Below are 24,087 nucleotides of genomic sequence, written 5' to 3' on the forward strand. Positions count from 1 at the left end.
TCTCCAGGATTGCAACACAGCAGTGTCCTGGAGATTGATCTTCCAATTCCTGCAGAGGCTCCAGGCCAATCCTGGAGGGTTGGGAACCTTTAAGTCCATGCCGTTTGTTTTTCAACAACCCCTCCTTTTTCACTGGTTAATTTTCTAACTTTACTCAGTCTAATGCAAGGTCACAGACCTGAAACGGTAACTTCCATTTCCCCCTTGACAGATGATTTCCAACCGTCCCAGAGTCACCACGCGCTGAGTGCTCTGGGGGTCGTAGTCCATCAGCCTCATAATTATATCGCGGTGGATTCTGGGTGCTGTAGTCCACGTTGCCTTTCCATACCGCGCAGGCGGGGGAGAGGACCGGCGAGAAGAGACTACATCTCCCTGCGGACTCTGGCAGACCGCGCGCATGCGTACTCCGCCTTCCTCGGGACCTTGCGGTGAGGATTTTGTTTTCAGAAAGGAGTAGAGAGGCGCACAGAAGCTTTTCCTTCCCTCCCCCCTACCCCGAAGTCGCTGGAAAATGTCTCGTCAGGCAAATCGAGGTACCGAGAGCAAGAAAATGGTAACTCATGGTTTGGAAATTCTGCGGTTACTGAGGCCGAAAGTAAATCGAATTAAGTGTTTAAATCTGTCAGTGCTGGGCCTGGTTTGGAGCTGTTGACCTAACTCTGTGGGGTTTTCCCCATGGCAGGGGCAGGTCCTCATACTTTGTTGCTTAGAATTGCATATAATATGCATGGAGGTACGCCCGTTGTGTTCACCTTATTTTTGATGTACCTTAAGTATGTGCAGTTTGTAAGTTTGCAGTCTCCCATGTCCTGACTAATCACCGCCATCACCCACCCATCGGTAGATCTGTTCTCACCTGAGTTCAGTGCTTATCTTCAAAAAAATGTAAGCCTTGTACGAGGGGTCATCGCTTGAGGATAAGGGTAAACCTTATTAGGACTGAGCGGAGAAGAAATTTCCAGAGAGTAGTGAACCTCTGGAATTCACTACCACAGAAAGTAGTTGAGGCCAAAACGTGTAATTTCAAGAATGAATTAGACATAGCTCTTGGGGTTAAAAAAGTAAATATGTGATTAAGTACAAGATATGTTGGTGCGTGTCACATGATTGCAATTTTACAGAAACAGCAACTTGCATTTATGTACAACCCTGAAACTTGCCTTAGATGTGCAGGTTCGAGTGAATATGATAATTTTCAAGTTCTGATATTTCAGGGCTCATAACATCTGCACCTAATAGTTGAAACATAATATTGTATGTAATCCTGGTTTTAAGACACTTAAACTGTCTTTTAATAAACTGATCTGGATTTTTGTGAGGGCTTTTGCCTGGATATGTTGTGAAGTATCATGGCTGGAATGATCGGCCTGAACTGTATGTGGGACAATACTTTTCTCTGTACACCTGGCAATAAATCTAAATCAAATCAAGTTAAAGCTATGATGATTTTAGTCTATTGAACTGAAAAGACTAATTTGGACATCAAAATGTCAAAGCCAATGTTACATATCGTTTGTTTATAAATCATCCATTGAAATTAAAGCAATTCAAATAAGGCATTATTATTTGAATTTCAATCCCAATGGATTATAACTGGAGAAAATATAGTAAACTGCTCTCATGTGGCAATTTACTGTGCAAACTGTAATGTGATCCAATTAATGTTTCTGACTTTTCAACTGACTTATTTGCCCAGTTCAGTCGCGTTGCTTTATGCATACCTAGCCAGCATCTCCTTTTTCCCATAAATACTTTATATATGTGTCAAATTTGGTTCATTTTAAATCTTTATTTGAAAAGAAAGAGGTTCATTTTAAGTTTGCCAAATCTCATGTGTCTCAAATTTGAATAATGTTTGTAAACATGAGAGCTGATGGTAAGCACCTCCATTGCAACATTTGGGGTTTGGAGTCAGATGGGGAGAAAAAACAGTAAAGTATTGGAAACCAAAGGCCATTTGTCCATCGATTTGTAATTTTTAACAAAACGTAGTCATCTTCAGCGATCACTCACTAATGCATAGGATTGCCCACCGAGGAAACTCCGTGTCACTAGTCATGGGTTCTGTGGATTCTTGGATGGCTGATTGAGCCTGATCCTAGAGCCACATCTTTTATTACAAAATGTAATGGATGAATAAACAGCTTTTTGATTTGAATTCTGGAAAAATTCTACTTTATGCAATCTTGTATTTATTTAAAGAGTATCTTTGAGACTTTTTTCTGTCCTGTTTGGAATGTACAGAGGAGATATTAGGGAGTTGCGAATGTCTTGCTTCCACACTAAAAATGAGTTCTCAGGTGATTGAGGAGTCTAATCCTCAACATACAGTCTCTGTCCCAGGTGGGGCAGACGGTAGTTTGAGGAACAGTTGGGTGGGGTGCTTAGGTTGTCATGTGCTCCTTTCACTGTCAACGCTCAGCTTCAGCTTACTCTTGGTGCTGAAATTCAAGGTGTTCGACTCTTTCCCAGATGCTTCTCCTCCACTTTGGGTGGTCTTGGGTCAGGGATTCCCAGGTGTCTGGGACATTGAAAGTTTTCAAAGAGGCTTGAGGGTATCCTTAAAATATTCTGCTGTATTGGTCATTAACCTGAACAGCTATGTCAGTAGTATGAGAAGAAGCCAGTCCACTTTGTATGTACGAAGAGCCTGATGGTTATACTTGTAGAATAAAAGTACTTGAACTAAACAAAATGCACTAGTTTTAGGCATATGTCAAAATGGTAAGTCATAGAGGTCTACAGCACAGAAAAGGCCTTTTGGCCCATCAAGTCTGTGCTGGTCAAAAGCAACTACCAATGTATTTTAATCCCATTTTACAGCACTTGGCCCATAGCCTTGTATGCTTTGGCATCGTAAGTACACATCTACATACTTCTTAAATGTTATGAGGGTCTCTGCCTCCACCACCCTTTCCGGCAGTACGTTCCAGGCACCCATCACCCTCTGGGTGAAAATATTTATCCTCGCATCCCCTCTACACCTCCTGTCCCTTAGCTTAAATCTATGCCCCCCCCTCCACCAAGAGGAAAAGTTTCTTCCTGTTTACTCTATCTATGCCCCTCATAATTTTATACATCTCGATCACGTCCCCCCACAGTTTTCTCTGCTCCAAGGAAAACAACCCCAGTCTATCCAATCTCTCTTCATAACTAAAACACTCCAGTCCAAGAAACATCCTGGTGAATCTCCTCTGCACTCTTTCCAGTGCTATCAGGTCCCTCCTACAATGTGGATTCCAGAACTGCACACAGTGCTCTAGCTGTGGTTTAATCAACATTTAATACAAAGAAAAATACAGCACAGGAACAGGCCCTTCGGCCCTCCAAGCCTGCGTCGACCATGCTGCCCGCCTAAACTAAAATCTTCTACACTTCCGGGGACCGTATTGCTCTATTCCCAACCTATTCATGTATTTGTCAAGATGCCCCTTAAACGTCACTATCGTCCCTGCTTCCACCACCTCCGGTAGCGAGTTCCAGGCACCCACTACCCTCTGTGTAAAAAAAAATCTTGTACGTCTCCACTAAACCTTGCCCCTCACACCTCAAACCTATGCCCCCTAGTAATTGACCCCTCTATCCTGGGAAAAAGCCTCTGACCATCCACTTTGTCTGTGCCCGTTATAATTTTGTAGACCTCTATCAGGTCGCCCCTCAACCTCTGTTGTTCGAGTGAGAACAAACCGAGTTTATTCAACCTCTCCTCGTAGCTAATGCCCTCCATACTAGGCAACATCCTGGTAAATCTCTTCTGCACCCTCTCCAAAGCCTCCACATCCTTCTGGTAGTGTGGCGACCAGAATTGAACACTATACTCCTGGTGTGGCCTAACTAAGGTTCTATACAGCTGTAACATGACTTGCCAGTGTTTATACTCAATGCCCCAGCCAATGAAGGTAAGCATGCCATATGCTTTAATCACTTTATTCACCTTGCCTGTTACCTTAAGGGACCGGTGTACATGCACACCAAGGTCCCTCTGATCCTCTGTGATTCCCAGGGTCCTGCCATTAATTATGTATTCCCTTATCCTGTTTGTCCTGCCCAAGTGCAGCACCTCACACTTACCTGGATTGAACTTCCATTTGCCACTGATCAGCCTATATCCTTCTGTAATTTAAGGCTATCCTTCTCACTATTAGCGAACCCACTAATTTTCCTATCATCTCCAAACGTACTGATCAATCCTCCTACTTTAAGTTTAAAATCAATTTATATAAACCACAAACAGCAAGTGCCCAACACTGACCGAACTTGGGACCCTGGCGCTGTGAAGCCATAGTGCTATCCACTTGTGCTACCGTCCTGCCCTAAAAGTTTCATTCAGTAGTAATTTAATCAGACTGCAATTTATCATACATCATATGGTTAGATTAATGCTTCCTGAAGTGACTCCTTTTTGAAAAAGGTTGCCCATATTAATGTCATGGACTGCATCTCTATATTTTAAGCAGTAAATTGGTAATACGGCAGTTTTAAGAAATGTATAAAGAAATCTAGATTTGTTAGTATTAAAAGTGCTCATTCCATACAGTCAGTTCCCAACTTGGTTCCACTGTGGTGCTGAGCATCGTGTAAGGGAAGCAGAAGGTGAAAAGCATAAATAAAAAGTCAGCTGGGAAGAAATTACTTTAGACCCATCTCACATCTTATCCAAGAAGATTAAGTGAATATGAGAAGAGACCTGATTAAGTGCTGTTGATCAGTAATGAGTAAATACTGCTAAATTTATACTTCTAATTGAATACATGGCAGAAACACAAAAATGTTTACAACCAACTATCAGGTTGTCACATGTAACCTGATTGTAATCGTACAGCCATAGACACTCTGATTACTATCATTTTTGGCATATTTTCTTCCCATATATGTGCATCCATGTCACATATCTGCCTGTCTATAGTTGCTTGTGGGGGCATGAAACAATTCCAGTCACGGTTAGAAACCAGCTGCAGCACAAATAACTCCTTTCTGATTTTGATGATCTGAGATCATCTTCATATTTCTTCAAACAGTGAATTAATTACTTATTTGGAACCTCTAATTTGGATCATAGTGTACTTTTTTGGATAGTTGTCGGAGTTGTTTCATACATAATGTCATTATGTACTTGTTTTCAGGATGGTTATGTAGTTTGATATCTTGCGTTTTTAGCATTGGTTTCACTTCAGAGTATTTTTCCTCACTGGCTGGCTAATTTGTGGCAGGAATTAATCATAGCACAAGATTCAGTCCTATATGTTGGTACTGTTTATCGTGATTATCCAATGTTTGTGGTCCTGTGCACGCAGCAGCCAAATTACTGTGGCTAAAAGCCATAAATGCCGATCGGTTTTGTTTTTTGTTCAGCTTGTATAGATTGGAGGGACAAAATATTGGCACAGGTTAAATTGTGTTGGTATAATATTTGTTTATGAACTTTAAAATTTAGATCATTTTTTTTTACAAGCATTGTCTATTCAAGCATTGTTTTTTAAAATAAATCAAGAGTATGTTTTAAATTTTCACCCAGACAAAATTGATGAAACTTTCTAAACTTCCTTAATTAATAATACATACAGAACCAAATTCCCAATGTGTCCGGGTTAAAACTGATGAGTTATACTTTGTTGTATGTGCAGGACTGCAAAATCTTCTGATATATTTAATCTATATAATACATTCTTCTGATGTGTACTTCATTGTGTACAAGTTTTGCTTTGTGTGATGTCACTAAATCTCGATTCTGTCTTTTTCCTGTCTCCTCTACCTAATGCACTCATTCTGTAGTACTGGTATTTGCCATTCATTTCACCTTCTGCATCTCTGCATCTCATGGTAGGTGTTAGGAATATTAATCTCTTTGAAAATGAGTTTGCCGCAATGCACGTTTTCATTTTGCTTTCTGATTTGCTTCATGGCTATTCCTGTGCAATGTAAGAGTCTCTCCTTAAATTTATGAAATGTGAAGTGAAATTTGTAATCTGAGTTCAAAACCTGATTTGATTTACAATATCTGCAAAACTATTTAAGATTATCGCAATCAATTATTTGAAGTTTTGCTGTAGGAATTAAGAAAATACATTTGGTTAATTTTGATTGAAATTGTTGCATCAAACCTTGACTAGGACATGTCTGTCATTATGGAAACTAATTTCTCATTTAAGGAGAGTTTAAAAATTCATGTGCATATTCCTTGTCAGGATCCTGTTGCAATGGTCATGTGCATTTATTTCTAGACACCTTGGAGAAAGATAAGATTGGGTTTGGCTGTGATCACCTATTCTTCTCTCCTCTCTTTCTTTCCCCCCCCCCCCCCCCCCCCCCCCCCAATAAATTATCTGCGTTTACACACATGAAGAATAGCCATGTGGAAGAAGTGCAAGTCAGCTCACACCTGGAGAACTTACATTTGCAACTTCAGGTCTGATAGCTGGAGATTATTTTTTTCCTACTCTTGAGGCCCCATTATTCTAAAAATGTTGGATGTGTGAGTAGAGTATAAGAAGCCAGAGGAACATGCATTAGATCCTACCATCTAAATGTGTAGCATAATTATCAATGGTTTTCTGGGGTTTGTCTGACTGTTAGAATGAGCAATTTCCCAGGTTTTCTAAAATTGACCACTGTTTTTGTTTTCTGTTTTATTGCCTCCCACAGAAGTTTAAAATTACTGGAGAAATGTTTCACCTGGCTGAAAAATCTAATGTCATGGGAGGAATCTTTTCACAGTTTCCCTTTTGTCTGTGCGGATAGGGGAAAAAAATGAGCGAATGCAATCCTGACTGTCAGGTTACCCAAAAGCTCACTGGGTTTTGAGTTAATTGAACCTGGGAGATCCTATGATTCCTGGTTTGTGCTGAGTTAATTAATGTCAGCCATTAGGCACTGCAGTTGGGTGAGAGCGGAAAGTATTGGGCAGGTTTCCTACACCACATTGTTTTTCAGCTCCTTGGTAAGGATTGGATTAGAATTCCCAGGATGTCCCATGATTAATTAGCCTTCCCGTGCTTAATATTGAGGCTCATTTTGTGTATTTGACCATTTTAGTAAAGTACTGTATGGCGACCAGCACCAGGAAATTGTATCATAGGCGGGAAGGGGGTGAAGTGAAATATGAACCGCAATGCTGCATTTAACTTTTGTTTGCTGCACTTCAGCTCTTTGTGATGATCATTTAAAACATAACGAGTTGAGTTTATTAAATAATGCTGCAACATGCAAACATTTATAACAGTAACACATTCTATGATCTAATTTATCTAATATGGTTATCAGTTGAAACACTCAGCAGGGGAAAAAAATGGTGATCACACTGAAATTGTGGCAATCCTGCTACTGATCTGTACTAATCATTTGATTTGTCTTTCAGTTTTGGTGCTCATCAATGTTCATCAGATAAGATGTATTTGAGTTTAAAAATGAACCTTCAAAGTTACTCGCCTCCATTTAAATTTCCCTCTTGCATAAAAAAACAATAATTGTGCACATTTTATTATAATTGCATCCTACAACGCTTTTCCTATCATACTTTGTTGATAACATCATAGTCCACTGACTCGGCATCCACATTCATTCCCATGAAATACAGATATACATGTTATCTCGTACACAAAAACAATGTTATAATTCGGAAGAAAATATTAATGCATCCTTATTTTTCTGGAAAGCTACTTGAAGACTAAATTTCTAAGGCACTTTTAGTATTTAGCACTTTCACCTTTTGTAATAATTGAGTAATTTTACCTGGAATATTTAATTTCCAGCAGCCATGGAACTGGAATACTATTTTTGAAATTATGTTCTGATAGTGTTCAAATGATAGATATATTAAAATGTTTTATACTGTAGGTCTCAAAAGCCAATCCTCCCTAAATCACTCCAATCTTTTGCACTAACCTGCATTGGTGGTGCTGTGGTCGTAACCAACAGAAGATCAAATTGCTTGACCTTGACACTTGCCCATTGCAGAAATTAATTAAAAATGCAAAGAAATTTGGCCAATCATTGCCATTCTTTTTTTTCTGTGCTGAGTAATCACTATGTCGATGTCAAGGTTAACAATCCATTCAATAACTACAGCTGACAATGTGAATGGCTGTGATGCCACCAGGAATGGATCTCTCAGAACAGAAGTTCAGTATGTGGCGATAGTCTGGCAAAGATGAGTGCAGTCACAATTTGAGCTGTTCCTCATATTCTATTTGTGAAGCAAGTGAAGCATCTTCCTTGGCCCATCTTCAAGTGGTTGAAGATTGGCCAGACCTTCCATCGAAGGTTGAAACAGGACTCAACCTCTCAGGTCAGTTACCAGGTTGCAGTTGTTGATGTTTACATCCAAGCAGGAGGTGTGCCATTGAGAGGTAGGGTGGTCACATTTGTAGGCGTGGTATGTCTTCCCACTGGGGTCTATGGGATTTCAGATGAGTGTGTAGGATTTTTTTGAGGGGTCCTGTATCAATGGGAGTGCTTAGTTAGCTGTGAGCTGGTGGTGTTCAGAATATGGAGATCAGAATGTGCAACGTGTGCTAGCACAGGAAGCTTCTCGACTACTTTTATCTCAACGTCCTAGAAGTAAATTTCATGACTTCCTGGAGGTGGATATCTACCATGGTTGTGAGACGGTGCCTGAGTAAAAGATGGATTGAACTAGTGACATTTTTCCATTTAAAAAAATAAAATAAAAAATAAATTTAGAGTACCCAATTCATTTTTTCTAATTAAGTGGCGATTCAGCGTGGCCAATCCACTTAGCCTGCACATCTTTCGGTTGTGGGGGCAAAACCCACGCAAGCACGGGGAGAATGTGCAAACTCCACACGGACAGTGACCCAGAGCCGGGATGACATTTTTCCATTTTGATCCTGAGCCAAGCTTCATGACCTACAGCCTTTCTATCTATCACGAAGATTATGTATTTCAGCCTCCACAGCATTGTTGGCCTTTGCCTCAACCTCAGACTGTCTCCTGCTGAAACCCTCCTTTGGTCCCAAAAAACTTGATTAGACTATCATCCAGGAAATTGCACAAGAAGAACAGGCCAATAAATTTTGATGTGTAGGAATTAAGCAGACAGCATGGAATCAGGACAGTGACTGAGGAAATCTACGCTAAGTCAAAAGATGAAAACTTGCTTGTGTAGTACGGAGCATATCCATCATCAAAAATTGAATATTTTTAAGTGTGATTCATGCATTTGTTTAATGGAAAATACACGTGACACGTATGCAGTATTGTCGCAATTTACTGATGCATGAAAGTTGTTAACAAGGCTTAGAACATAGAACAGTACAGCACAGAACAGGCCCTTCGGCCCTCGATGTTGTGCCGAGCAATGATCACCCTACTCAAACCCACGTATCCACCCTATACCCGTAACCCAACAACCCCCCCCTTAACCTTACTTTTTAGGACACTAAGGGCAATTTAGCATGGCCAATTCACCTAATCCGCACATCTTTGGACTGTGGGAGGAAACCGGAGCACCCGGAGGAAACCCACGCACACACGGGGAGGACGTGCAAACTCCACACAGACAGTGACCCAGCCGGGAATCGAACCTGGGACCCTGGAGCTGTGAAGCATTTATGCTAACCACCATGCTACCGTGCTGCCCTTGTGATACTCCGTAAACAATTGTATAACTGACCTATAGTTTGATGCGAGGCAATGATCTAACTACAGGCATTAGACAATATTTTAGGCCAGTAGAGAAATCCAAAAAGGAAACAGAAAATTAAAATTATGTTTGTTTACTTTGTTTTTAGTCAACACTGTATCCCATCTCCCCATTCCTGTCTATTTATTCTGTTGGTTAGAGGTGACCTGATACATGGCTGTATCCAATGTGTTCCTTGTAATTGATGTAATAATTGGTTCAGTTGGTCAAGGAGTAGTGAAAAATGCAGTCAATATTGCTACTTGTTAGACAAGCTCCTGATGGTCATGGTGGTCAACAAACTTTGCATTTTTTTTAGGGTAAGAGTTGTAGAGGTTGTTGATGCAGTTCTTGGTGTTTCTGAATGTTTTGCTCAATTTCTCAACAGAATTCAGAGCTATTTACTCTGACCTATGGAGCTCTAGTTACGCAACTGTGCAAAGATTATGAAAATGATGAAGATGTCAATAAGCAATTGGATAAAATGTAAGTATTTGAAAACTTAAGTCACTATACATTGGGCCAACAGTTCCCTTTGTACTTGCCAGACTTAGTTAATCTTTCCTTTCTGATGTTAATGCTTTAACTTCAGCACTATCATCTTTTCTGTCATTGATAACAAAAACAAGTACAATTTGTTAGAATTAGTTTAACATGTAATTTGTAAACCTGTGGAAAATCTTGCTGTTCACGAAACAGTATACAGCTTTATTATTTTTCAGAATTGCTATACTTTGGACAATGCATGAAGTTTTGCCCTCACTTGAGAACACCAAAAATGTTGCAAATGTTACATTACGGCGCAGGGTATTTCAACATTTAGGTTTTCATTAAGTCACATTCTCCAAGGGAAGTATTAAGATTGTATTTGTGACTCTCATCCCACCTGGCATGATGTCTGTGCTTTTATGATAGGTAGTCAGGTCCACTTGGATAAATATTATATCCCATATCCCAGAAGTAAATGTATGATGTCTTTTCTGCAGTACTTCAGTCTGTTGACTTCAGACTGAATTAATTTGTTAACTCAGTGCTGATGTATCTTAGTACAAAGTAGGACAGTCTGAATCATGTAGACATAAAACTCACTTGTGTACGTTGTCTTTTCAGTACAGCTGTTTGACTCTTTTTGAACTGAATCTCGGGTACATTTGAGCATACAAGGAAATGTCATCGACCTTAATGGATAATAGAAAGTGGCAGGAAGTCATTGCTAAAGTTTTGGGTGATTTTCCAAGGGTTACAGCAAATACCTAAACATGGGAATGAAAACCAGTGGAACAGAAATTACATAAGCCAAATTTAATCTTTCTAGGGTTGAGAGATTATTTTGTCAGGATTGGTGCTGACTGCAATGAAGGGATCTCAGTTTTGGCCTCTGAAAATTTGATGAATATTGCAAAAGTGAATTCTACTGTATAAAACACTATTGGTGAACAAAGGTTATTTTTGTTATACAGTAGGTTAATTTCCACAATCGGAAACATTTAACCTCACATTGTGAAAAGTCTGATCCCAGATTCCACTAGCACGCTCTCCCTTCCCCTTTCGTCGTTCCTATTAAATAATTTTTTAATCCCTGCCTACTGGTCTTCAAATTTATTTGAAGTGGCATAAGTGATTTTTCTTTAAAATTCATACATGCACCATATTTGCACTTGTACAATTTTGAAATTTTGTTTGCAGTTTAACATGAAAATGAAGGCAGCTGACTCTGGGTGAGAGCAGTTTAAATTGGTGATGAGTTTGGAATAGTGCAGAACACTCATGTTTTAAGTTACCAAAAATTCACCATTTTAAATCCCAACAGCACTGTTTTAATTCTGATTGACTGGGAAACTAACATGAATGTTGAAGGTGCAACACAATAAGTTTGAAGAGATAAATTGGGATGCAGTGATTACATTAGGTTTAGATTTTTTTTAATTGAAGGAAAGTGAAAAGGGAATGGAAAATCTACATTCCATTCATTTCAACAAAACTAATTGCATACAACATAGGTTTTGATAATTCTGAATACCATACTGTCATGTACATTATGCTCATGGCATGCATTCTGTCTATTTATTTGTGTTGCTAATGGCAATTATATCTTTTGACAATGTAAATGTTGTAAATTGTTTTTCCCTGTATCTAACTAGTATTTTGTAATAAATAAAGCATAATCTTCTCTAGTATTTACAAAGAATGCGAGGAAATGTGTAAACCTTTAGTTTGAAGAGAATGTATACATGACTTTTTGAAAGCCATTGTTTTCTGTTAAATTAACAATGTTGTTGACCTTGTGTTCCAAAATAGGGGGTACAACATTGGTGTCAGACTGATCGAAGATTTTTTGGCTCGTTCTAATGTTGGAAGATGCCATGATTTCCGTGAAACTGCAGACGTAATTGCAAAGGTAAATTGAAAATTTGGCATGGATTAACTCAAACTAAATGTACTTTCAAGTTATATGTTCATCTTTATGCAACAGATGCTGCTTAAATTGAGTGGAGTATGAAATGAGAACTAGTTTTTATTTAGTATTAAAAGTACTTGGAAAAATAAAACTGGTTTAAAATCATACTGTTACAGACAGTATTTTAAACGCTAGCATTTGAGCTATTGTGAAGTCCAGTGGTCACTGGTTTCAACATGATAACTTACGATCCTTGTAAAGACCGACAACTTAAAAAAATATTCAATTCCCAGTGACCTGTGGAAAGGAATTGTTTTAAGGCTTTTACTGTAATGTGAAAACTAAAATCAAAATTGATTAAACATTGCATAGTAGATTGTAAGAAGTCTTACAACACCAGGTTAAAGTCCAACAGATTTGTTTTGAATCACTAGCTTTCGGAGCGCAGCTCCTTCATCAGGTGAATGAAGAGGTGGGTTCCACAAACACAAAGACCAAGTCAATGATGCAAGATGATACCAAGTTGTTGTAAGATTTCTTACTGTTCCCCAGTTCAACACCGGCATCTCCACATCATTACATAGTAGTCAACTAATACTCTAAACATCAGAAGAGATAATGTTTATTGATGTCTAAAAACGATCGATAACCCCACACTTTATAAATATGTTACAGCATACTCTCTATAGAATTGGAGTCTTTACAGGAAACAGTCCAAAGTCACTCCCATCTTCCAATGAATTCATTTCCCCTCGTTTTGCTGAGTTGTAACATCCAGTAACCGTTTGAAGGTCCTTTCTCTCAATCTTCTGAGTGTTCCTGAACCAATTCTAGCGGCACGGTTCACTCCAATAATTCTTCCCTGGCCATGCCTGGAGGAATCTTTCAGAGTCCTGAAATATGCAGGGGTCTATTTAACCAAGGAACATCTTCTTGCCTGCATTTTGGCTTGTGAATTACAGTGAAAGAAGCCTTTTCTGCCTGCAGACTGCAGTAACTTCTCCCTGAGTTACTCCAAGGTGACTCTCTCCAAGGTGTTTCTCTCTCTCTCTTTCTCTCTGACAGTAAGTCTGCAAAAGCAAAAACGTCTGCCTCATCCTTAGTGTTCAGGTGTTGAATCTGTCACATGCATATCAATAGCACTCGACCTGGGCCTCTGGTTCCCATGGTAACTAGGCAAGCTGGGTGTTGGGCAGAAATTATAATAGATAACATGCCTCTCTTCACAACTGTATTTTACCTTAAATTAAAGAGACAAATAATTACCATCTTCTAAAACATTGGAGTCATAACAGAATTCCAAACATTGGCTAGAATTTGCTATCTCATAGATGCATAGAAGATAGGAGCAGGAGGAGGCCTTTTGGCCCTTTGAGCCTGCTCTGCCATTTATCACGATCTTGGCTGATCATCCAACTCAGTAGCCTAGTCCTGCTTTCTCCCCATAGCCTTTGGTCCCATTCTCTCCAAGTGCTATATCTAGCGGCCTCCTGAACATATTCAATGTTTTAGCATCAAATACTTCCTGTGGTAATGAATTCCATAGACTCACCACTCTTTGGGTGAAGAAATGTCTCCTCATTTCTGTCCGAAATGATTTACCCTGAATCCTCAGACTGTGACCCCTGGTTCTTGGCACACCCATCATTGGGAACATCTTTCCTGCATCTAGTCTAATCCTGTTCGAATTTTATAAATCTCTTGAGATCCCCCCTCCACTTCATTCTTCTGAACTGCAGAGAGAACAGTCCTAACCTAGTCAATCTCTCCTCACATGACAGTCCCTCCATCCCTGGAATCAGTCTGGTATACCTTCGCTGCACTCTCTCGAGAGCAAGAACATCCTTCCTCAGAAAAGGAGACCAAAACTGCACACAATATTCTAGGTGTGGCCTAGCCAAGGCCCTGTATAATTGCAGCAATGCAGCCCTGCTTCTGTACTCGGAACCTCTCGCAATGAAGGCCAACATATTATTAGCTTTCTTTACCATCTGCTGCACCTAGAACATAGAACAGCACAGAACAGGCCCTTCGGCCCTCAATGTTGTGCCGAGCCATGATCACCCTACTCAAACCCACGTATCCACCCTATACCCGTAACCCAACAAACCCCCCCCCCCCCAACCTTACTTTTATTAGGACACTACGGGCAATTTAGCAGGGCCAATCCACCTAACCCGCACATCTTTGGACTGTGGGAGGAAACCGGAGCACCCGGAGGAAACCCACGCACACAGGGGGAGGACGTGCAGACTCCACACAGACAGTGACCCAGCCGGGAATCGAACCTGGGACCCTGGAGCTGTGAAGCATTTATGCTAACCACCATGCTACCCTGCTGCCCCATGCTGTATGCTTACCTTCAGCAACTGGTGCACAAGGACACCCAGGTCCTGCTGCACACTCCCCTCTCCCAATTTACAACCATTCAGGTAGTAATCTGCCTTCCTGTTTATGCTTCCAAAGTGAATAACCTCACACTTATCCAAAAATTTTACTGCATCTGCCAATGATTTGCCCACTTGCCAACCTGTCCAGATCCTGCTGTAGGATTCCTTCATCCTAGTCACAGTTCACCCTCCTACCCAACTTGGCATCATCCGCAAACTTTGAGATGTTATATTTTGTTCCCTCATTCAAATCATTAATATATATTTTGAATAGTTGGGGTCCCAGCACCAATCCCTGTGGCACCCCACTAGTTACTGCCTGTCAATTTGAAAAGGACCCATTATTTCCTACTCTTTGTTTCCTCTCTGCCAACCAGTTTTCTATCCACCTCAATACACTTCCCCCAATCCCATGCGCTTTAATGTTGCACAATAATCTCTTCTGCGGAATTTTGTCAAACACCTTCTGAAAATCCAAATATACCACCGACTGGCTCCCCCTTGTCAAACTGTACTGGTTACATCTTCAAAGAATTCCAACAGATTTGTCAAGCATGATTTCTCCTTCATAAACCCATACTGACTCTGACTGCTCCTGCCACTGCTTTCTAAATGTTCCGCTAAAAAGTCCTTGATAACGGATTCAAGAATTTTCCCCAGTACCCATGGTCAATAATTACCTGCTTTCTCTCTACCTCCCTTTTTGAATATTGGAGTGACATGAGCTACCCTACATAACAAATACCATGTTGCAATAAATATAATTAGGATTATTTTGCTTGCTAAAGTAGCTGGATTCCCAAAATGGTAATATTCAAATTGGATTTCCATTTTGCAATATATTGTAACCTTGTGATTAATTGTACAACTCCAATGCCTTTCTGAATCATCCTGTTACATGGTCATAATAATTGTTTATTGTCACAAGTAAGCTTCAATGAAGTTACTATGAAAGCCCCTAGTCACCACATTCCGGCCCCTGATACGGGAATTGAACCCGTGCTGCTGGTCTTGTTCTGCATTACAAGCCAGCTGTTTAGTCCACTGTGCTAAACCAGCCCATTGTGCAACAGATGCAGGATTTTAGATATATTGGATTATAAACATTTGGTAATTTAAGTGTTAAAAGCCTGGGTTAGAATGTGTTTGACTACAGTAGTCACGTTTTTATAAATCTTGGTTTGCAAGATCATAAAACAGGAGCAGAACCTTTTGGCCCATCGAGTCTGCTCTGCCATCCAATCATGGTTTATAGGTTTCTCATCCCCGATTGTCCTGCTTTCTCCTTGATAACCCCTGATCCCCTTATTAATCAAGAACCTATCCAACTCTGTCTTAAAGACACTCTAATGATTCGGCCTCTACAGTTGAAACAACTTTTTGAAGACATCCATCTAGAGTCTGGAGGGGTTCTAACAGGAGCCAAAGCTGTTCTGGAGAGCAAGTATTGCTCTGTGTCAATGGGATGTAGGATGGATTGACAGCTGTATGTTCCTTGTTTAATTGGAAATTGAGATTGTAATTAAGAATATTGCATTTACTGTATTTAGTAATATAGTGTGAGGATGATTGTAAGCTATTTTCAGGTGGGTGGTTAAAGATTTTTAATACTCTGTTAATAGTTTTGTTTTGTTTTAAAAATACCAAATTCTTTTTTTTTGTGCAATCTTTCATGGAGCGAAGTGTTCTTTCCCCACAGTTTTACATGATAAATTAAAATATTGGGGTGTTGGTCCAGTATCCTAGCCACTTGGGGCCTGGTCTGGGATTGTAATAATTGACGTGGATAAAAAGGATTTTAAATTTTGACTCGCAGGATGAATGGTTGGAGGAGTTCTAAAAAGTTCTTCCATATTCCAGTACTCCTGCATGGGCCAAATTTGCTCAGCTTCCAGGTTTGTTTTTTATGGCAGCAACTTCCAAAGCAATCGGGTTATTATGTAGGTAGGTTACTTCTCTGGTTATTTGTTCACTGTCATTGTGAAAATTATTGGGCCAAATCTTGTGGTGAGCTGTGAGAAAACTTCACTGCACTAACAGTTGCCCGTATGTTTCTCACTGGTTCTTCACAGAATCACAGAATTGTTACTGCACCAGTTTTTTTTTTTTGCTGATCAGGTGATCAAAAATGGGTAATACAAGAAGAATCTTGAGTGAAGACCTTTTCTAATCCAGCGTCTGATTCAGCAGAAGATTAGCTCGGCCAATTCCTGGGATGGGGTTATGAGGAAAAGTTCAGCAGGTTGGGCCTATACTCATTGGAGTTTAGAAAAATGAGAGGTGATATTTTTGAAGCATGTGAGATTCTGAGGTGGCTTGACAGGGTAGATGTTGAGAGAATGTTCCTCATGAGGGAATCTAGAATAGGGGGGACATTTTGAGAATAAAGGGTCTTCCATTTAATCCTGAGTTAGAGTAATTTCCTCTTTCAGAGGATTGTTTGTCTTTAGAATTCTCTTCCCGAGAGACGGTGGAGGCATTAAATATAGTCCAGGCTGAGTTTGATAAATTCTTGATCTAGAAGGAAGTTGAGGAATAAGGGGGCCAAACTTCTAAAATGAAACTTGCAGGGCAGAGAATTGTTTTTGACAGTAATTATCGTTTACCACGCTGTTAAAAATTCCCTTCACATCAAAAGTTTGAGCTTGAACTCTGGCTTTTTTCATGGGTAAGGACTCCAAATTCACATTGTTGCGTGTATTTTAATGCTGAGGAACTTGCACAGCCTTCGAGGAGCTTGTGAGCAAAGGGGCTGGAACTTCTGGATTCTGACATATAATTGTGCATGTACATGATGTGCATATTTTAGAGGTTCCTGTCTCATTTACTCCCATTATAATGGAGGGCTGTTAGTTTCAGTGTTATTTTTCTTGCAGACTAAGCCTTTATTTTATTAATGGTATCAGGTAGTTAAATAGATTTTGCTTTGCATTTTTAAAAATATTATTTTAATTCACAGGTTGCTTTTAAAATGTATCTGGGTGTAACTCCCAGTGTGACCAATTGGAGTGCAGCTGGCGATGAATTTTCTTTGATTCTGGAAAATAATCCACTCGTGGACTTTGTGGAATTGCCCGACAACCATTCCAGTTTGATCTACTCCAATCTACTCTGCGGAGTTCTGAGAGGTGCATTGGAAATGGTGAGATTGTGAAAGACTCTTTTAGTTGAACAAAACAAAATGCATTAAACTGAAATCAATAAATGAAAGGGGCCAGAGCCCCTGAAGTTGGGCATGTTGTCTATTTATATTATTTTAAGAAAAAAAATAATCGATAAATGAAACAAAAGTAGCAGGGGTAACAGCCTCTGGTCGGGCAAGCATTGTGATATATTTGGGCGTTAACACTATAATGTTCATCTAGAAAATTCTGCTTCGTACATAGGTTAGTTTCAGTAATGAACCTATTACTATCATCATCATTATTATTGGTATCTGTCTCTCTTGGACTGAAAATCCATAATATATATCCAAATGAGAACAGTTTACTCATTTTTCAGTAGCAAATGTTTCATCGTAAGTTAATGGCAATTTAAATGTGTGTGTGGTATATATAAAAAAATTGTCTGCACTTGAGGGCTGCTTTGGGCTATATTATTAAGTTTGGTTAGTTGAGGGAGTTTCTGATTTAGTTTGCATTAATTTCTATCTTAAGTCTAGTCTTTCATTTAATTTAGCACTTAACTAATGGGGGAAGAACATAAGAGTTGGAGAGCAATAGTGGTAGAAGATTAAATTGGAAGGGGAACAAATAGACATTTCTGCGGCCCCAGATGTGACACCAAGATGTCATGTTGCCACCCTGGTGCCAAGGTTAAGGATGTCACACCATGGCTGCAGGGCATTCTGAAGGGGAGGGTGAGCAGCCAGAGATTATGGTCCATATTGGTACTAACAACATACATAAGAGGGTTGAGGTCCTGATATCCGAAAATAGGCAGCTAGGCAATAAATTTAGAAAGCAGGACCTCAAAAGGTAGTAATCTCCAGATTACTCCCAGCGCATGTGCTGTTGAGATCAGGAGAATAGACAAGATTAATGTGCAGCTGGTGAGATTATGTAGGGGAGAGAGATTTAGATTCCTGAGGCACTGGGACCAATTCTGGGGAAATAGGACCTATGCAAACTGGACTGGGCCAAATAACCTGACGGGGTAGTCACTAGTATTATGAGGGAGGGTTTAAATTAGAGTGGCAGAGGGATGGGAACCTGAGCAGGGAGACGCAATAAAGGGGGTCAAAGATAGAAAAGTAAAAAGCAAAACTAGAAGGCAGAGGAAATGAAGGCTGGCAGTAAATATAGCCATAGCAAAAAAAATGCGTGTAAAAATGGCAGTATATTGGAATGCACGGAGCATTCACAATAAGGTAGTTAAATTAACAGCGCAAATAGATATAAATGGTATGATATGATTGTAATTATGGAGACATGGCTGCAGGGTGACCAAGGCTGGAAATATCCAAGAGTATTTGATATTTAAAAAGGATGGGCAATATAAAAAGCAGATGAGGTGGCGTTGTTAGTCAAGTACAGTAGTGAAAAAGGATGTTGGTTCAGAAAATCAAAATGTAGAACCAATCTGGATGGAGCTAAGAAGCAGCAAGAGGAGGGAAACTTAATGAGAGTTGCCTATAGGTCCCCAATAGTAGTTGTATGATAGGGGATGCTATTAAACAGGAAATTAGTGATGCATGTAGCAAGGATTCTGCAGTAATTATGGGTGACTTTAATGGGTGCGTTTGGGTATCAACTTCTAAAATTCTGTAGATTCTGGAACAGTCCTGACAGATTGGAAGGTGAGTAATGTAACCCCACTACTTAAGAAAGGAGAAAACGGGGAGTTAAGACTAGTTAGCCTAACATCAGTAGCACGGAAAATGATCGAGTCTGTTAAAAGGATGTAATAGCAGGACTTAGAAAAAAGGGAAAATGGGATTAGACAAAGTCATCATGGATCTATGAGAGGGAAATCATGTTCGACAAACCTATTTTTTTGAGGACATAATGAATTGAATAGATAAGAGAAAAGTGGACATGATGGGCGAAATTCTCCGCACCCGCGGAAAGTCGGCAAACGGTCGTAAAAATCGGGACCGTTTTACGACGGTCGCGAAGGCTTCATTTCCCGACCGATTCACTTCCTGGAAATGGGCTAGCAGCGCGGCCGCGTCAATTACGTGCGTGATGACGACGGAACGCGACGACGACACGAACCCGCCCATGTGACGCCGCCCGACGCCGTAAAAAGGCGCGGGCGACCACAGAATCTGTCGGGCAGGATGTCGGAGCCTAGGCGAGCTGCACCTCGCTTTATTGATGCAGACGTCGAGGCGCTGCTCGATGCCGTGGAGCAGAGGAGGGGCATCATCCGCCCGCGGAGAGGGCATCGCCAACCTGCCAGCACGGTACGCCAGGCCTGGCGTGACGTGGCTGCTGCCGTCAGTGCTGTGGGGCAGACCCCTCGCTCAGCAGAGCAGTGCCGAAAGAAGCTACATGACCTCACCAGGTCTGCCAGGGTAAGTGCCATGAGGGTGCCCCCTAGTCACAACCATCCCTCCCCCTTAACTGCCCGGGGGGGGGGGGAGAGGGATTGGGGCAGAGTTATTTGAGGGTGGTTCACAAAGTTGTCACAGACCCAGCGCTCTGGCCCCGAGGAGAGATGCAATCATCTGATGACAACTTGCCCCCCCCCCCCCAAACTGTGCCAGTATCAGAACGGACTTCTGAGACCTACCGTTTTGTAATGATCTACCTATGTTTCCTCCCCCAACAGGCCAAGGCCGGTCATAACCACCGTGAGCGGCACAAGACTGGAGGGGGTTCGCCCAACATGCACCCCCTCAGCACCTTTGAACAGAGGGCACTGGACCTTGTTGGGGGGTCTGCCACCCGCGATATCGCGCAATGCGAGGTTGGCGGAACTGCAGCAAGTGAGACAACCCTCCCTGACAAACCCCCCCCCCCCCCCCCCATCCTCTGTCCCTTCACACACCCTGCCCACTGGGACACCTCCCCATCCTCTGTCCCTTCACACACCCTGCCCACTGGGACCGTCCAGCGGCCTGCCGAGCAAATCGAAATAACCCGTCTCATTCTCTTCCCTAGGACGTGATGCCGAACGACCAGGGCCGTCTGGCTGCAGACGGAGACACGAATCTGCCGCCACCTCACCCGGGGCCTCACAACAGAGGGTGCCCGATCAGCGGGCAGCCCTATCTGCCCCAACCCAATCTGCGGACCAGGACGCACAGAGGGTTCGAGGTCCACCACCACCACCAGAAATGGCCAGGGACAACCCTCCTGTCGCTGAGCGGCCCCACACCCTGGACGAGGACCTAACCATTGAGAGCGTCGGGCTTGCGGCACTGCTTTCTCCCACCACTTCCATCATCCCAGAGATACACACCCCGGCGGGCCTATTTAGTGATGAGTCTCCTGGGGCACAGTCTGGTTGTCACATCACAGATGAGCAGGTACAGCAGGTGGAGGTCGGAGCAACAGAGGGCCCGGACTCGCGGAGGCCAGACCAGGCCCAGGATGCAGCTGGCTCCCAGACGTTTTCGGAGTTCCTGGAGTTTCTCAACCCACCCGCACAGCCGATGCCTCAGGAAACCCAGGGAAACAATGACGGGATGAGGGCTTCCTTCCAGACTCTGCAGACGCTGTTAGAGGAGTCGATCCGCGTCCAAGAGCAGGGAGTGGTGCCGCTCATGGCAGAGACCCAGTCCGACACCGCACGGGTGGCATCCGCGGTGGAGGCAATGGGTCAGGTTATGCAAGACGTTGGGATTAATGTGCACGCGTCATCCTCGGCCCTGGACAGGGTTGCCCTCTCACAGGCAGCAATGTGCCAGAGCCAAACCGACATTGCCGGCGCCCTGCGGGCCATGGCCGAGTCTCAGCAGGTCATTGGCCAGTCGCAGCAGTCAGTCGCCGAGAGCATCAACCGCCTGACACATGTGCTGGATGGCGTCGTGCACAATCAGGTTGAGATCGCACAGTCCCTGGCGGGAATGTCTAACTCCCTGGACTCCGTCTCTGCAAACCTTCGGATCCTGGTGGATACCGTTGCAGGCCTCCAGGACTGGCAGCGCCAGGTGTCGGTGGTGCGACGGGGAACCTCCCCGCTCGCACCTCTGTCCCAAAGTGAGGCCCGGGGGCCACCGGGCTCCCCGAGGGAGGAGGAGGTTTCGGGGCCCGTCCCATTAACTCCATCACGGGACGTCCCGGAATTCTCGGCCTCCCCCCGTCCCATCCCTGGTGCATCGGGTGGGCAGCAGGCAGAGCAGGGTGGCACAATGTCACCCGAGACGCCCGCAGAGCAGCCTGGCCCATCAAGGCCGGGTCGCCCCAGGAAACGCTTGGCCAAGGAGAAACGAGTCGAGGGGGGCGATTCGCAGCAATCCTCCTCCACTCCTGCTGTATCATCTGGGGATTCACTTAGACGTAGTGGTAGGGCCCGTAAGGCAACTAAGATAGACACTGAGTAAGTTGGCACGGGTGAAGGGCACAGTTTAGTTGTAGGGGTAGGGCACCTGTAAATAATTGTTAATATTAAACACACTGTTCCACCTTACTTGTAATACCGTGTGATTGTTCCACAGCCACAGGAATCGTGATGGTGACCGAGTGTCGCTGGGGGTGGCGGGTGGTGAAACCTCGGTGCCGGGTGTGCAGTCCCTGCCCCTACCCCCCTCCCACAGCTAGCCCACGCAGGCACGTGATGGAGTGTCAGTGACGAACTCAGCGGCCACCAAGGTGGATGGTTCAGCTATTGCCATGGGTCAGACTCTCTCTAACGATTCTGAGCTCACAGCTCTTCGCAGAGCGGGCTGTCATCATTCCACATGGCACTGATCACACCCGCTGACACAGCCATCAATGTTGTGCCATTCCGTCTGGACCCAGTGATAAGCGTCATGTCGAAGTGGAGCAGTGTACACTGAGGGGGGGGGGGGGGTTTGGTGGTGGCAGTTGTGTGGTGACCCTCTGCATGACTAGCGATGCAGGTGGTGGTTTGGTGTTCATCGGGGACGTCACATGCGATGCGTGAACCGTGCTGCCACCATGGCGTCGCGTGCCCGCCGTCCTTGCCGGGTCCGTCGTGCCGCCTCCTGGACATCACCAGCACCTGGGTCGTGTCTGCGTGCTGCGCCCGCCACTCCACCAGCGTCCTCCTCCTCCTCCTCCTCCTCCTCCTCCTCCTCCTCCTCCTCTGTGCTGGCACCACTGCCACTAGCTTCTCCCTCCGCCTCCTGCAACAGGTCATCTCCCCTCTGCATCGCGATGTTGTGCAGCGCACAGCAGACCACTACAATGCGAGCGACCCTGTCGGCCTGGTACTGCAGGGCCCCTCCGGAGCGGTCCAGGCACCTGAATCTCATCTTCAGGAGGCCAAGGCAGCGCTCCACCACACCCCTGGTTGCTGCATGGGCCTCGTTGTATCGTGTTTCCGCATTGGTCTGAGGCCTCCGTATCGGCGTCATCAGCCAAGACCTCAGCGGATAACCCCTGTCACCTAGCAACCAGCCCCTCAGCCGGGGGGGACGTCCCTCAAACATCGCAGGGATGAACGACTGCGCTAGTATGTAGGAGTCATGCACACTCCCTGGGAACCTTGCACAGACGTTCAAGAACCTCATGTGGGGGTCGCATACCACCTGGACATTAATGGAGTATGTCCCTCTCCTGTTTGTGAACACGTCCCTGTCCACAGCAGGCGGGCGCATGGGGACGTGAACACAGTCGATTGACCCCTGAACCCTCGGTATCCCGGCCACACTGGCAAATCCACGGGCTCGTGAGTCTTGACTTGCTCGGTCCTCGGGAAAGGTGATGTAGCGATCGGCGATGGCATAGAGGGCGTCGGTCACATCCCGGATGCACCTGTGCACCGATGACTGGGAGATCCCAGAGACGTCCCCGCTCGGAGACTGGAAGGAGCCGGTAGCATAGAAGTTCAGAGCGACCGTCACCTTGATGGCTACCGGGATCGCGTGTCCTCCCCCCGTTCCACGTGGGGCGAGGTGCGACAGGAGTTCGCAGATATGTATCACCGTCTGCCTACTCAGCCGGAGTCTTCTCCTGCAGGTGATGTCCGGCATTGTTAGGAAAGAGACCCGGACACGGTACACCCTCGGCTTTGGTCGTCGCCTCTGACGCCGTGGCTGCACCCTCACTCTCTCCTCTTCCTCTTCCTCCTCCTCCTCCTCCTCCCCCCCCCCATGCTGCTCGACGACTGGCAACTCCTCGGCCCTTCCCTCTGCTGCTGCAGCTGGCCCTGCAGCCACTGCGGGTTGTGGGTGTGGATGCTGCTGCATCTCCAAATCCAGTAGAGCTGCCCCAACCACTGCGCAGAACATAGCCGTTCTGTTCCCATGCATCGTGCTAACCTACAGAAGGGTGGTGGGGGGCGGAGAAACGGGACATGTTAGACGGACGTTAGTCGACACCTCGGCAGCCGCCAGCCATGGGATACCAGTGTGTCCCGGTGGCCTGGTCGCGCTGCTGACACGCGGTCAGCCTAACCCCTGGTCACTTCCTGCATCCAACGGCCAGTAAACTATGTCCTCCTCACGGGTGCGTCAGTGGCCTGTGGCCGGAAGCCACAGGGGAACCAGCGGCCGTGTCCTCGTCACCTGCACACCATGGCAT

General features: G+C 43.9%; 1 protein-coding gene across 3 annotated transcripts in view; it reads left to right on the forward strand.

The window, feature by feature from the left end:
- The first annotated feature begins 394 nt into the window (after positions 1-394).
- Positions 395-24,087, forward strand: part of trappc3 (trafficking protein particle complex 3) — a 29,266-nt gene continuing 5,573 nt past the window's right edge. Inside the window, exons 1-6 of one of the 3 annotated variants that reach the window (XM_038799149.1) lie at positions 402-556; positions 5,776-5,823; positions 6,347-6,409; positions 10,032-10,129; positions 11,942-12,041; positions 17,391-17,573. In XM_038799149.1, the coding sequence (XP_038655077.1) occupies positions 515-556; positions 5,776-5,823; positions 6,347-6,409; positions 10,032-10,129; positions 11,942-12,041; positions 17,391-17,573 (534 nt within the window). In that variant the 5' untranslated portion in view covers positions 402-514. Of the gene's footprint in view, positions 557-5,775; positions 5,824-6,346; positions 6,410-10,031; positions 10,130-11,941; positions 12,042-17,390; positions 17,574-24,087 lie in introns of all 3 variants that reach the window. The other 2 variants (XM_038799157.1, XM_038799167.1) reach the window with 2 other exon arrangements.

The sequence above is a fragment of the Scyliorhinus canicula genome, chromosome 1 (assembly GCF_902713615.1).
Source record: "Scyliorhinus canicula chromosome 1, sScyCan1.1, whole genome shotgun sequence".
NCBI classification, from domain to species: Eukaryota; Metazoa; Chordata; class Chondrichthyes; order Carcharhiniformes; family Scyliorhinidae; genus Scyliorhinus; species Scyliorhinus canicula.